This window comes from Cajanus cajan, chromosome 6, assembly GCF_000230855.2.
Source record: "Cajanus cajan strain Asha chromosome 6, NIPB_CcT2T_4, whole genome shotgun sequence".
Classification (NCBI taxonomy): domain Eukaryota; kingdom Viridiplantae; phylum Streptophyta; class Magnoliopsida; order Fabales; family Fabaceae; genus Cajanus; species Cajanus cajan.
In genome coordinates, this window is record NC_138522.1 from 8,478,901 (window position 1) to 8,495,601 (window position 16,701).

The following is a 16,701-nucleotide window of genomic DNA, read 5'->3' on the forward strand; positions in this document are numbered from 1 at the left end:
TTCGGGGTTTAAAACCAAAAAAAAAAAATGTGTGACAAGTTAAACAAACATACATTTTTTAGGGTTTAAAACAGCCAAAAAAAATGTGAAGATAGTCAAATAAAGAATTTTTTTTTAATTTTAAACCGTCAAACAATGTAAAGCAAGTTAAACAAAAATGTATTTCTTGTTAGTTTAATACCGTCATAAAATGCTAAATAAAATTAAAGAAGATGCTATTTTCTTGAGTTATTAACCGATAAAAACATTAAATTTAAATTATTAAAATACATGTTTTAGTGATTTTAAACCGCCAAAAAATGGCTTATATTTTTTAACACCTAAAACCAACAATTAGATAATATTCATCACAAACCATTATTGGCTAGCGTGAATCTGATAATTATTTATAATATTAGAAATATCATTTGTGACAGTTTTTAACAATCAAAAATTGCAAAATTGATCATCACAAATTACATTTTTTTTATAATAAACCTGCCACGTACAAGCCCAATAACTTTCTAGCCAACCCATCCATCCCGATTTTTCATTTCACTAACCACTTATGCAATGTGCCCACCTTTTCTTTTCATCCCACCCAAATCAATATCTTTTTTGTTTTTCACTATGTCTCACAATGATGTCACTCATCAATCCTTGACCACTATTATTTTCAAATCTTTTTCAACATCAACAATTATCTAATTTTTTACCCATAGTTTTATTCATCAATTTATGCGATTACTTTTATTATCTCAAAACTTCTAGAACAAAGTTTTTTGTGGATTTGTCAATAATGTTTAGATGGGCTCTAGATCCAAAAGAAAGAAAATTAAATGATTGAAAAAATATATTAGATGTGTGACACCTTCTAACCCCACAAACTATCATAATATATAATTCACTAATAATTAAAAGGTTTTCAAAATAATCTCATTGAATAAGGTAAATTCTCGTGAGTAGAAATATCGTCTTATGAACGAAAACAAAACAATAAACAAAAATAAGATTTAAAAGAGTGATTACAACCAACTAATATTAAATCCTAATATAAATTCAACTAATCAAAATAAAGTTTTAATTATTTTTCGATGTCACATTTTATCAAAACACACCAATACAAGGTCTAAAACTCGTCTCTAGTCTTATCATCCTCATGATGAACCTCATATGCAATCATATGCCAAAAACTAATAAAAGAAAAAGAAAGTGAGAAATATCTCACTCTAACTATTGGTGTAAGTTATGGTTGAGCAGCCACACACAACAAGCAATACATATGCATTTACATTTATAAGTCAATAAATTGAAATTGCACCTTTCAATAATTATAAAATTCAGCATAGGTAATATTTACAATTCACATCCATTCACTATACAATTATTATGTTCACGATAATGTAATGAACACCAACACCCAAGACTATATGCATGTGGTGCTAGTAAAACAATTTCAACTATTACCCAAAGGCTCACTTAGAGTAGCCTAAGAGAACATGTTGAGTTAAACTATCACAACACTCTATTAGGAGGATATACACTAGGGCATGTCGAGATAGCAATGTTGTGCAAGTTACACCCTATGCACACAATGGATAGAATTAAGATTACTAAACTTGACAATCTCCAAGGTCATAAATCCCCAAACTTTTACACAAATGGACCTTCTTTGACAATGTATTATGCATTGCACACATCACAGAAACAATTGATGCACATGATGCATGTTATATCATACTCGATACATAAGCTACAATTATAATTTGGGATTTTTCTCTCATACAACATACACAACAAAACGAGATTAGGGGATCAATCTAGTTATACAATAGATAAACCATACTCTAGAGTGAGATTATTCACTCCCTTTACCTTGATGAATACCAAACAATTGATGTAAATCTCCAAGGTTGTCTCTAGATGTCTTCGGTTCTCCTAACTCTTCAGAGCACAAAAGCTAAAATAAAAAGTAAGACGTTTGAGACAAACCCTAGCATAACTATTCTTTATAAAGGAAACCCTAACCTCATTTAACCCTTCAGTTAAAACAATTACTACAGTTACTTATCTTTCTCTTATAATTAAATAATAACAATTAATTTTAAAAAAAATTTATTTAATAACACTCATAATTATAAAATAACTCAATTAATTATTTAAAATTTTTATTAATTTATTATGAAAGTTTGGAGTACTTATAAGATGATCTTAGAATATTAATACTATTGTATTTAATTTTAATGTTACTTTATTTTTCTTAAAATAGAATGATGACAGTTATAAAGATGTATCCTCTTAGCCTTAGAGACAATAATGAGAAATATGAATATTATCTTTATTTTCTTCTTATAATTTTTAGTAGTACAAATATAAGAGTAGTGTTGGAATATATTTTATTTTTCTATCAAACACATTCTTGAATACTCAAATTATAGGTCATCTTAAGACTGAAATGAAACGCAAGTGTGTTACATGCAACCAATATTTGTATCATTTATTTTCTCACAAATATGATAATGAAAGAAATGGATTAAAAAAGTTACATAATTATATTTTATTTTTTAAATTTGAGGTATATATTTGTTTGGTTTCCAAAATTTAAATTGTGTTTGTAGTCCCAAAATATTAAAAAAATTATCATTTTGGTTCTTTAAATTTAAAATTCATCTTTTAGTCTCTGTAATTTCAAAAATCATTATTTTAGTCTCAAGATATATTTTTTTGGTCCCTAAAACTTAAGACGTGATTTTAGTCACCAAATATAAAATTTATTATTTTAATTCCTCTACTCAAACGTTATTAATAAATTTGTCGTAAAAAATTCTTTTATTAGTGTATCATTGTTAGCAAAAACATCACCTTAAATCAACTAATACTACATAATTGTTTCACTCTATTATTGTCAATTATGTTATCAGTGACCATAAGGAACTAAAAATAATTTTTTTAAAAATTAACACAACTAAAAAAATAATTTTAAATTTGAGAAACTAAAATAATAACTTTTATACTTTGAAGACTAAAAACATGTTTTAAATTTGAAACACCAACACAACATATTTAAGGACTAATTAAAACAATAGTTTTTAAAATTATAAAAATTAAAGTCACAAATTTTAAATTTGACAGATAAAAAATAATTATTTTAAATTTAGTGAACTAAAAACATAATTAAAAAAATAATTGTTTTTTATTTAACCTTAGCAAGCAGAAGACTTCTTTTATCTTTTTCTTTGTAATTTTTATTTTTCCCTTAACAGAGGCCCAAACCCACAAGCTATTGTTGGATCAGATTAGAATTTCCGTGAAGCATCATCCAACCCAAAACGAAAACGAGACGCAAGCTATCCTTTGGACCTTCATTATTCCCCTTGTTTAGTTTTATTTTTGTTTATTCATTCTTGAAAACAAACATTTAAATCGGTTGTCCAAATAAAAAATATATATATATAAACAAAAGAGTGATTTCTTTTTAGGTTTTAACAGTGATATATTAACATTATAAAGTACTTTTATACAGTGATCTAAACACAGATTATCATACATAATAATTTTGTTGAGTTTTAAAGTAATTATTTTAAAAGTCATACAAATTATAATTTTTTTTATTAATTTCCTGTATTATATTTTTTAAACTAATCACACATAATTATTAAAATATTTTTTATTATAATTGTTTTACAAAATAATGGACTAAAGTAAACCCAAAAGACAACTATCTTTTTATTATATTACTCTACTAATTCTTTTATTGCGTCAAAAGTAATAAATATGTTTTATATTTTAAGATATTAAATGTATTATTTTAATATTTTTTTCATATTAAACATTGAGTAATACTCTCATTTTATTTTATTTCAAATTAATCATCCTTGCACTTTATTTATTTTTTCCTTAATAGTTTAAAAGTACTAGTTAATTAATATAGAAAAATATTTTTTATTCATTTCTGATCTTTCCTTTTTTTATCTTTTATGTGACTTTCAAATATTTTCTTCCTTTATTACTCACTTGTATAACACAATTATTTTTTAAAAATATATTAAATTAACTTTACAATATTTTAACATCTTAAATAATATATCGGTCAATAATAATAAATAAGAATTAAGATATAACTTTTTTTGGTTTTTAGACCACCAGTATAGTGAAAAAGAAAACACGATGTAGTGTGTGTTTGGTATTAACATAATTGTTTCTTCATTCTTTCTATATCTAAATATCTGATTTGTATAAAAATTGATATTTATCATTTCAAATTAAACGTGAAAAATTATGTCAATAAAAATGAGAGACTGCATAGTCTCCGTTTCTACTTTTTTACCTCTCCTTTTTTTAAATAATATTGATATTATAAAAAGAATTCAAAATCTAAAAAAATTAGAATCAAAAGAATAAGAGTTATTTTTTTATTATTTAAATTTCTTAAAATCAATACAAATTAAATAGATGAAACTAAAAAAAATAAAAAAAATTTGAACGCAATTCTATAAAATCCACATGAATGTAAACATACACATACACGTAATTATCAAATCTTGTTATGAAATTTACACGTATAAAAAGTTAAAAGCTGACCCTCGATTGTTTTTTCAAGAACGTATTTATAACTGTTTTTATATTATGACTGTATGCGTTTCATTGACATCTTTATTTAAGACACTTACAATGAAGTAGTCCCAATCACGTCCAATGAGACATGCTGCATTCTGAGAAGCTGTCGACAAAATTATTGGACTCGGGAAGAGGAAATAACGATGGGAAACAAAAGAACACAACAATGAATTCTTAGGCGCGTTTTTTGAGTTTTGATTTTAGGTTGAAATCGAAGAAAACGAAAAAGATAAGAGTAGACGATTCGAATCCAAAGTTGGATTTTTCTGTGGCTACATTTAAACGGATAAGGACTATACAGACAGCTTTGCAAGACTTTCTCCCTTTCCACAACGATATCAAAACATATTATTATTTAAAAATCAATTTATGGATAAATTATATATAAGATAATTAAAAAAAAAAACTTTTAAAATTAATTTATATATATACTTATTTTCACAGAAAATGACATATTTATGTGATGTAGCATAATTAGTAAACAATTATGTTTCATTAATATATAAGATTTGGTTTTTAATTTTATATGTTTGAAAAATTATTTGTTTAGAGAGAAAGTATATATATGTTAATATTTTTTAAAATTATTCTATAACTTATCATGTTCACTCAATAAAAATAATAAAATATTTTCATTTTTCTTTACCAATTAAGCAAGTCACAATTGCATTTTTTTGTTGGGCCCATTGCGACAATCCCGTTTCCGTCTTCCGATATCCCATGCCATAACTTTGTCAAGTTCTTTGCACTTGCTTCTAAAATCTATAAATGCGTGCACACTTAAATTTATCAATTTTTTCTTCTTTAATAAAATCAAAATAAATTAATGGTCAAACAAACTAAATAATGTCTTACAATAGAGTATACATTTTGAATAAGAAATGTTTAAATCAAGCGCTGGCAAATATAGAAATACTTTGTAGTTTTATGTCTTGCTTTAGTTGTTTATTGTATATGATATTCCCTAATTTGGAAATGATTCTTTTTTTCATGTTTTTGTTAATAAAGTACAACTTACAAAAGAAAATCAAAAATATTTATATTGGTATCTATCTTATGTACTAAAGGAAAAAAATTGTTGATTATACTTAAAGATGAAAATAATAAGTTTATACGAATTTGTTGTGCATTATAAAATTAAAGTATGAGTTTCACTTATTATATATCGTAGACTTATATTTTTAGGTTTAATTTAACTTTTTTAAGACTTTGATATGATTTATTAGATTATTTATAACTCTATTTTAAATTAATAAATTTAATTTTAAATAAATTAACAAATTTATAATTAAATATATATGTGAATCTTTTTAATTTACGTGATAAAAATATATTTTATTTTATTATTATTATTATAATTTAGAATTTAAAAAAATAAAAAACTAATTTAAAAAGAATAATTTATATATATTCATGTACAGTAATGTACATTCGAGATAAAAAATAATAATATTATTAAAAAAATATTATCATTTGAAGATAAAATAAAAATAAAAAAAAAAAGAAATATTTTATGTAATCTCTTATTCAATTATATTTTTTCTCATGTGATTATTAATTTAAAAAATAATTGTTAATGTTAACAAATATATTTATTTATTGACATATGTACATAAAATTAAGCATTTGTTGAAAGTTGATAAATGGTGATGACAGGCGCTATCAGCTGACGAGGCGTTGATGGATATAGATTTGACTAAATATATCGTTGAAAAAAGTTCAATGCGTGGTTTGACACAGATTACAATTACATTATTTGCCTCACTAATTCTCTTTGCATAATTGGTGTCCTAAATACATATTATATATGTACAGCTACCAATAATTTTTTTATATTAGTTTTTTAAAACAACAATATTTTATAGAAGATGCCCCTAACAAGTGTGACGTGGTATTTAAGATACGATACTTTTTTATCAAAGAGGGTTTTTTTTTTGTTTAGATTTTTTTTCTCATTTAAGTTTTAATAATTAATATTGTCGTTAAAAGTTGAGTTAAAGAAAATTACTTTCATGTAAAATTGTATAATATTAATTACTTATAAGTGAGTAAGACCGTTAAAAAAAAAAAAAAGTTATCATCAATTGATAAAGTGAGAATTTTTGTGATCCTTAATTCTTCAAGGGGTAAATTGCATTGTATTATTAGAATTATTAAATTGAATAAATTAAATTAATTATATAAATTTATTTACAGTATTATGTAAAATTATTTTTTATTTATACATTTTTTTACCTTTAATTTGTAGGGAAGTAATTAAAAATTAAAAGGATTATTAATAAAAAAATCAATATCTATATCATTTATTTTCACCTCTTTATTAGCTGTTCCTAAAGAAAATTGTTAATAAAGAGTGTAAATGTTTTAAAAATATTTTACTCTTTTTAATATTGATTCAAAAGAAACTCATAAAATTAATTTTTTATATGATTTAAATATGTTTTTAATTTTTATAAAATAAATAAATTCTTGTTTTATTTTATTTTTATAAATTTTTATTTTAATTCTATTTACATAAAATTTAAAATTATTATTTTTTATCTAAGTAAATTTTGGTTTTAATCTTTAGTCTCGTTATTTATTTTACGATAGATAAATAATATTTATTATTTATATTTTAATTTTTTTTAAATGTCGCCTACTAATATAATACCACAATTATTAATATGTGAAAAATGATTTTTTTTTAATGATGATCAAAATCAAAGTTTATTTATTTTATAAAAAATTAAAACATTTAAATTCTTAAGGTTTAGTATGTGTGATTTATTAAGTAAACCTCACTTTTTTTTTATAGGAGAAATAAGTTAGCAAATTAAAATATTGTAGTTATAATTTGTTAATATACTTTCTATAAAATAAAAATAAATGTATGTTAACACACTCTATAAGCATTTGTTAATTTATACTCACTTATTTTTTAGTTTAAGTAAATTAACAAATTACACCTAAATATAATTCTTTATATAATTATAAATTAACTTATTCATTCTAAAAAAATAAGTAGATGTAAGTTAATAAAATTCCTATATATCTATACTATTAATAAAGATGATATAATTTGTTGACATATATATTTCTCTCTCATATTTTTTATTTTATTTTTTATTTTTATTCCATTAAAATGTGTTAATAACTTACATGGTTAAAGTTTTGGAGTGTAGTACACTTCTAAATTTCAAAAATATAACAACGTTATATATATATATATATATATATATATATATATATATATATATATATATATATATATATATATATATATATATATATATATATATGAGATTAAAATAGGTCAAGCAGATAAACTACAGGAACATTCTAACAACCTACTATAACTTGTGGAAACCGAGTCCTATGTTTTGTTATTTTAATATTGACATGACTTTGTGGGACAAGTCTATGTTTATCCGCATGGAAGGAAACACATCACTTCAATATTCATTTTAAAATATTAGACGTGTTTTTAATAATTTAGCATTGAGGTGTTCTGACATGGTCAATTACTCTCATTATTTTACATGCGGAACAAATGTATCAACTTAAATTCAAAGTCAATTGTTAAGAAACGCAAAGAATCGCTTTTCCAAAACTTATTATTTATCCGACAATGGAGACTTACTTTCACATGATAAGTTTTAGGAATTCGTCATTAAGATATCTACTTCTAACAGCGTCATTAATCCGTTCCTAAGTATTCTCATTATTTTTCAAGATATATTGGAAGTTAACAAGTCTTTTGAAATGTCTTTTTTACCCAGTTTCGCAAACAAATCAAGAATTATGTTATTTAATTTTGTTTTTTCTTTTGATATACAGACCTGTTTCTTGATAAAGAATTAGTAGTACTGATTATAAAATCCTAATTTCTGAGTGTGTTTGTTTGACTAAAATTGTAATTTAAAATTTTTTATACAGTTATTTGACTAATTATTAGTTAGTTTGACTATTTTTTTTAATGTATGAATTTATTTAAGAAATTTATAGTATATTTTCATAAATTAATTAAAATAACATAAGTTTTTTGTTTTTTCTTTTATCTTCATTAATTTTTAAAATATTTGTTTATTATTTTTAATTTAAAATTTTTTTGTTTACCCTATCATTTTTTTGCACTCATTATAAAAAATCTTTTATTAAAAAAGTTTATTTTAGATATATAAGCTAGTTTATCGACCAAAATTTTATCAAATATTTTTCAATTTAATCGTTGATCTTCTAATATTTATAATTTATAAAATAATTGTACTAAATTCTAAAACCACTATTTATGTGGATTGTACAAATAAAAAGTAAAAATTTAATAAAATTGTAATAATTAAATTATTTATGTAAGATCGCAAGCCTCTTTCCCTCTCTTTTTTTCATTTCCTTCTCTCAAATCTCTTTCATTTTCTTGTTGATTCTTAAGGTTGTTGAGCAATTGATGTGCTAGGGAGTTTTGAATTCCCATTCCATTTTCTTCTTCTTCTTCTTCAACCTCGGAATAACTCGGAGTTCATTGTTCACTCTGTTCTAAAGTAAAGGAAACTAGAACTCGAATTGTTATACATTTTGGGTTGCATGTAGTTGAATCATCATCTAAAATGTGATTTGGGGGCTGAGTAGTTGAGTTGGGTGGGTTGCATGTTGTTTGGGGTTATGGTGTTCTTGAATGAGTTGGGTAAAAATGGGTGATCATGAAGTTTGATCCATGCATGTCAAAATTTCTGTGGTTTCTGGGTTGCTTGAACGAGTGTAATAGTAATCATGGGTGTAAATCATGTTAGAAAGAAGATTAGTAAAGAGAATGTGAGAATCGAAGGTAAAATCCATGAAAATGCAAAAAATTTTGAAACTTACAGTCATGGTTGTGGTTCGTGGTCATGACCATGGAGTAAAAATGAAGTGGTTAAGACTTGCAGTCGTGACCGTGATTCATGACCATGGCCATGGGGTCAAAATGAAGTAGCCGAGACTTGCAGCCATGATCGTGGTTCATGATCATAGTCATGGAATAAAAATGTAGTGGCAAAAACCTACAGCTATGATCATGAACACAGTTATGACCATGGTTCATGATCATAGTCGTAGGAAGGAAATTGAGCTAGTAGAAATTTAATACTAAAACGCTGATTTGAGTGTTGCAGCGGTGAAGGTAAATGATCGAATTTGGTCATGATGTCTTTATGAAAGTTATAAAAAATGTAACTATCAAATTACTTCAATGATCAATGAATTAACACATCTATTATATTTCTTGAAAGTCAGTAAAAAAAACTATAATTCAATTACAATCTTAAATTATTAAGTTATAATTTATAATTTATAATTTTACTTAAATCAATCACTCGTTTAAAAAAAAAAACTTAATAAATAAGTTTGCTATTTATGTTTCATTTATCTATATATGCGTAGAACAATCATGATAATCATACATCAATTACAATCTTTTAAAAATAATAATCTAAAAATCATACACCATTACAATAAAAATTTGTGTATATATAACATTTATGTAATATTTAATATGCGTGATGCACAGGGTTGTAGTACAAATCAGTATTTATTCAAGAATTTCTCCTAATGAACACAATTAATAGCTTTGACACAAAATGACATGAAAATAAATTGAATACAAGGGCACTTTGGGTATCAAAGTCTCGAGGATCACAGCGACAGCGTAAGACCACCTAGATTGCAATATCCAACTGTGTGTTTCTCTCTCCATAATAAATTATATTTTTTATATCCAACTATTTTTGCTTCTCTTTTCTGACTTTCTAATCTGTTGTCTCCGACAGCATCCTTTGTTGAACAAACACTTTCCAATTTGACAAAAACAAAGGCACTCAAACCAAACGGAACCTCGGATACAAAATTTCCAACATATTCTTTTCACCTTAATAGTTACCTCTTATTTATTATATTTTGTTTTTCGGTCGGTTTAGATTTCAGAATCCGTAAAACTCCTACAAAATCTCACCAGCTTCGAACCTAACACGCTTATCCCATATTTATCGAGAAACCATATTCTACTAACAATTTTTTCATTCTTTGCTACTGCTCTGTTCATAATTCAAGTTCACACCCGTATATTCTCATTTTTGTTATTTCAGTTCGTAAAAGGGTCTTGTTGGTTGTTGAGACAGCGAAGAAGGTAAAATGACTGCTTGAGGTTTCATTGACTAGTTCTGCTTGAGGTTTCATTGACTAGTTCTGCTTTCGGTTTGAATTATCCTCTCCAAGATAAGAACCTTTGTTTTCATTTTATTAGCCTCCTAAGGGATCATAGGGAATTTAGTTTTTGAAACTTGATTTTCTTTCTTCTCCCTCTTTCTCTCTCTGTTTTGTGTTGTGTACAATTATTGAGTGTTTGTTTGATGCTTTTAAGGTAATAAAAAATGCATGTGCTCCTCTGTCTTTATTGGTTCTGTTATTTGCATTTTGGAGCTGTTTGCTTGGGGAGAAAGTATTTGTTTCATGTACATGAATGTAATAATGCTGCTGCATGTTGCTGAATTTGATGCCTGTGTGCATTTTACAATAAGGTACTGTTGAGAATTTTATAAAGAAACAAAAAATGGAATTCGATGTGTAAATTAAATCTTTTATAAAATGATGTTTGACGAATACAGCTTGCTAAATAGTTAAGCTTAGCTGTAATTAACGAGTATCACGTTTGTGTTTTTTTTTTCAATTTCCTAATATGGTTTGCAGGGGAAAAGATTTCAACGGATTATAGGGTAAGGATGAATTAGTTGTCCTTTGTCGGTTCACATTGCATTAATTCAAACGATTTTCCTGATTTTGATGATACTGTTTTTATTAATTTACCTTTTTTGTGTAGATGCATTTTCATGTTCTGATTTATTTGGATTTTGGTCCATTTCTATTTTAACTTTAGAGGATTTGAGTGAATTTATTTGATTTCCTAATTGAGAAAAGCTATTGAATGGTTTTGCTGGATTTGGGTGGTATATATTTGAAAGGAAGTGAAGAAGTTGATGTCTGGTAAGAAGTATTATACCTAGCTGTTCTTAAGTGAAATTCCTTTTCATTCACAGGCTTTGTTTGATAGGTAAAGTGGAATCGCATGAAAGGCTAGTGATTGAACAGTGGTGTTAATAAGTGAAAGTCTAATCTAGATGTACTTGAGGGTGTTTTCTATATGCTTTTTGATTGTGAATACCTTTTTGCTTTTAAGTTTGTTTGTGTTTCTGATTAAATCTGACTGTGTTTGTGCAGAATTGGGCGATTAAAGATCGGATTTGAAGGGACATTCATGATTCACGAGATTAACTACATGAATTTGAGATAAATCTAGGTAAATGTGTGGTTTTTCTTATATGCAATTTAATCTTTCACACTTTTTAGTTTTAGCTTGATTTTATGGATTTTTGGTTGAATCCAAGAAATCTAGTGTTGGACCCAGCAACTCCATTTTTGTGATATCTATGATTTTCTTCCTTTTTCCTAAAAGAGATAATCCAATTTATTGATTGGATAGTTTAAAAGAAAAATTATAATTGAAAAGATCATTATCATAAATTTTCATTCCAGAACCAGGAAGGGGCATACCCAACTATAGGAAGAATAGTTATGGGTTCTAATGCTCTTGGTGCAAGGGCATAATGTGACCAAGAGGGGATTTATCTACATAAGCCACTTGGACATTCAAGGTGGCACCAATAGCAAGTACTTGAGGGAAAGAATTCTCACACGAGAAGGGGTTAACCCTGTTTATATAGCAGATGGGTACCTGATCAAATGAAGAAGAGGGTGATCATCATATAATCCTGACATATAACCCTAAAATTTGGTGAATTCAGTGCATTAGGGATGCAGAGGAATTTTATTCCATAAGACCATATTTGCAGTTGGAGAGATATGATCCATAGTAGCTGGTTTGGAGAGATATGATCTTCTGACCATCCTCTAGAGGATATAGAGAGGCTGAGATAGCCAGCTGTTTTATTGGTACCTCCTAACCAGTAACCAGTATGTCCTGAACCCAAAATCATTAGTATTGACACAATCTAGTGATGGTAGTTATCTGAGCCTTGTTTTCTCATTCTTTAACTTTTGATGCTGACATACATTTACAACTTGATTCCTCTAACTATTAACTGGGAATTAAGTTGATGTTTTCTATTTCTTGTGTAATGTATAAATGGTTACTTACTTATTTCTTTCACTAAATTAAATGCTTGCTAATTACTGAAAAATGGTTGAAGAATTTGCAACTGTATTACTGTGTTTAAATGCAGCCTTATGTATTTGTAGCATCATTGATTTTGTCACTTGTTGAACTTCTAATTTCGACAATCAATGATGTAACCATAGTAAATATTAATTTGCAAGTGCTTATCCCATCATCTGAATAAAATTAATTTGTTTTCTGCTTTAAACAATCAATCCATGGTGTAAACACTTATACTGAAAGCAGTGATTATCAAGCAATATTAAATTTACTGAACAATTGAATTTGTGGAGAATGACTGAGTTATGTATGTGTCCTATAATGCTGCATTGTATAGTGATGATAACTTTTTCTCTTTTATCTTCACAGGTTCCTGCATTTCTTTGGGTTAATTATTCAAGATCTTCAAGTTGTGGATACCCGTTACTAGATAATACAACACATCAAAATATCTTCAAAAACTAGGAATTTAAGTAAAGATGGTGGCAAGATCATGCTTGAATTTGTTGGACCTGGTATCAGGGGATATGCTAAATGCCCCTCAAACTCCCAGATCTCTTCCGCGAGTTATGACTGATCCAGTAATCATGTCTGATGGAGATGGTAAACAAAGTAATGATGATGATGGTTCAAGTATTTTCTCATCAGAACAACGTCGCAAGATAATTATAGTATCAAATTCTCTTCCTCTCAATGCAAAAAGGGATAAAGTATCTGGCAGATGGTCCTTCAGCTATGACGAGGATTCAATTTTTTGGCAGTTAAAGGATGGTCTCTCTCCTGATGCTGATGTTGTTTATGTGGGATCTCTGAATGTTGATATTGATTCAAGAGAGCAAGAGAAAGTTTCCCTTCAGTTGATGGAGGAATTCAATTGCTTGCCTACTTTTATTCCTTCAGAACTATACAAACAATTCCATGATGGATTCTGCAAACAACAATTGTGGCCTCTATTCCATTACAGGTTGCCCATGTATCCAGGCAATCGCCGCTTTGATAGGTTGCAGTGGCAGGCTTATGTTTCCGCTAACAAGATATTTGCAGATAAAGTGATGGAGGTCCTTAATCCAGAAGATGATTATGTATGGGTTCATGATTATCATCTTATGGTCCTTCCTACATTTCTGCGAAAGCGGTGTAATCGAGTCAGGCTTGGGTTCTTCCTCCACAGCCCCTTTCCTTCATCAGAAATTTACAAAACTTTGCCTGTCAGAGGTGAAATTTTGAAAGCACTGCTTAATGCAGATTTAGTTGGTTTTCACACCTTTGATTATGCTCGCCATTTTCTCTCCTGCTGCCGGCGAATGCTTGGCTTGGAACACGAATCCAAAAGGGGTTACATTGGGCTTGAATACTTTGGCCGTACAATATTGATTAAAATATTGCCTGCTGGGATTCACATGGGTCGACTTCAATCTGCCTTAGATCACCCTTCCTCATCTATCAAAGTCAGAGAAATTCACCAACAATTTAAGGGGAAAAAGCTTATTGTTGGTGTTGATGATATGGATGTATTCAAAGGTGTTAGTTTAAAATTCTTAGCCATAGAGCAGCTCCTGCAGCAATATCCAGAACTGCAAGGTGAAATAATACTGATCCAAATTTTAAACCCCCCAAGTAGTGCTCACAAAGATGTTGACGATGCAAGGGAGGAGACCTACATTACTGCCAAAAAGATAAATGAAAGGTTTGGCTTGGAAGGTTATGAACCCATCATCATCATTGATAGCCATGTTCCTTTCTATGAGAAAGCAGCTTATTATTCTTTGGCAGAATGTTGCATTGTGAATGCAGTGCGTGATGGTTTGAATTTGGTTCCATACAAATACACTGTTTGTAGGCAGGGAAGTTCTAAAATGGATGAAATCTTAGAAATTGGTTCTGATTCCCCACGTTCAAGTGCACTTGTCATCTCTGAGTTCATAGGTTGCTCACCATCTCTTAGTGGGGCAATCAGGGTAAACCCTTGGGATATTGATGCAGTAGCTGAAGCACTAAATTTGGCAGTCACAATGCCTGATAGAGAGAAGCAGTTTCGACACGAGAAGCACTATCGATATGTTAGTTCTCATGATGTGGCCTACTGGGCCAGAAGCTTTGAGCAAGATCTAGTGCTCTCATGCAAGGATCAACATAGGAAACGTTGCTGGGGCATTGGCTTTGGCCTGAATTTCAGAATTCTGTCCCTCTCTCCTACTTTCAGGAAGCTATCTATAGAACACATTGTCCCTGCATATAAGAGGAGCAGTTGCAGGGCAATCTTTTTGGATTATGATGGTACCATTGTGCCTCAAGCTTCCATTGCTAAACCCCCCAGTCCTGAAGTCATATCTGTGCTAAATAATCTCTGCAGTGATCTTAACAACACTGTGTTTATTGTTAGTGGCAGGGGAAAACCCTCACTGAGTGAATGGTTTGATCAGTGTGAGAATCTTGGAATTGCAGCTGAGCATGGTTATTTCATAAGGTTAGTATTTTTATAGTTGGTTATGTGCAATTCAATTTTTAATGATAATATCCCTTTAATAACTTCAAATATACCTGAATATACCCCTGAAAAGAAAAACAAAGGAAAGGTGAAAATGAATAGATTGTGGTTTAACAGCATTGACTTATAATGTTCTGTACTGTGAAAATTTGAATTTATATTTTAGTACATGTTTATGTGGGAGTTTTTGCTTCTTATGGTAAAGAGGTTATCTTGTTACTGATGGTATTTTTGTTTGATCTTTTCTGTACCGAGTAAATTTGAATTCTCTCCTTTTAGTTCATGTTTGTTTATGTGAGTATTTCTGCTCCTTATGGTATAATAGCTGTTGTCATGTTACTAACAAGTTCTTTATACTGTATTTTTGTTTGATCAACCATAGGTGGGGTAAAGATACCAATTGGCAAATGAGTCATACAGATACAGATTTTGCATGGAAAAGGATTGCTGAACCTGTGATGAAATCTTACATGGAGGCCACAGATGGCTCCTCTGTAGAGACCAAAGAGAGTGCCTTGGTATGGCATTACCACGATGCCGATCCTGATTTTGGATCTTGGCAAGCCATGGAGTTGTTGGATCACCTTGAAAATGTACTTGCAAATGAGCCTGTAGTTGTCAAAAAGGGACAACACATTATTGAAGTCAAACCGCAGGTATATACTAACTCAACTCTTCACATCACAACTCAACCTATTGTTGTTCTCAAAAACTAAGTGACTAATCAACCTTACAGGGCATTACTAAAGGGTCAGTTGCACAGGAAGTTCTTTCTACCCTAACCAAGAGGGATAAATCCCCGGATTTTGTACTGTGCATTGGTGATGATAGATCTGATGAGGATATGTTTGAGAGCATATTAACCAAACCTTATAGTGCTTCCTCCTCATCAGTGCCAGAAATCTTTGCATGCACTGTTGGACAAAAACCAAGCAAAGCTAGATACTACCTAGATGACACGGTAGATGTGATGACATTACTTGAGGGTCTTGGTACTGCTTCAGGGTCTAAATCAAGATACTCTACAGAAAGCCCTTTTGAAGAAAGAGAAGTATGTTTTGAGAATGATGTTTAAAATGTACACTTTAGCTGTCTAGGTCACCAGCATGGGAGAAAGGCACAGTTTTGATGGTTGTTTTGCTAAGATGTACAAAATCATGATGGTTTAAAGGGAATAGCTTTGAATCTTTATCTGACTTTTGATTGTAGAGAATGTTGCTAGCAGCTTTAGGTCTCAAAAACTGAGCACAGGGGATTAAAGTGATTGGTTTCCATTGGTAAGTGGTGGAAAATAGAAATGGATGTGTCTGTTGGCTTTAGCTGTAGCTTTGAAAAGATACTACTGAATATGTTAATAGATACAGAATCTAGGCATTGTTCCTGAACGAGAATCTGTTGTTTGAATGTCTGAATGAACTCGTTCGGTTGATTGATA

The 16,701-nt window shown here is 28.7% G+C and overlaps 1 protein-coding gene across 2 annotated transcripts; it reads left to right on the forward strand.

Annotated features, from left to right (window-relative positions):
• Positions 1-10,355: 10,355 nt before the first annotated feature.
• Positions 10,356-16,701, forward strand: LOC109819322 (putative alpha,alpha-trehalose-phosphate synthase [UDP-forming] 8). Of its 2 annotated transcripts, none has more exons than XM_020385025.3 (5): positions 10,356-10,735; positions 11,824-11,902; positions 13,148-15,245; positions 15,649-15,922; positions 16,003-16,701. In XM_020385025.3, exons 3-5 carry the CDS (start codon positions 13,258-13,260, stop codon positions 16,339-16,341), a joined length of 2,601 nt encoding a protein of 866 aa, XP_020240614.1. In that variant the 5' UTR covers positions 10,356-10,735; positions 11,824-11,902; positions 13,148-13,257; the 3' UTR covers positions 16,342-16,701. The 2 variants fall into 2 exon arrangements, with proteins under 2 accessions (XP_020240614.1, XP_082932799.1); XM_083076673.1 differs by lacking the exon at positions 10,356-10,735 and adding an exon at positions 10,761-10,969.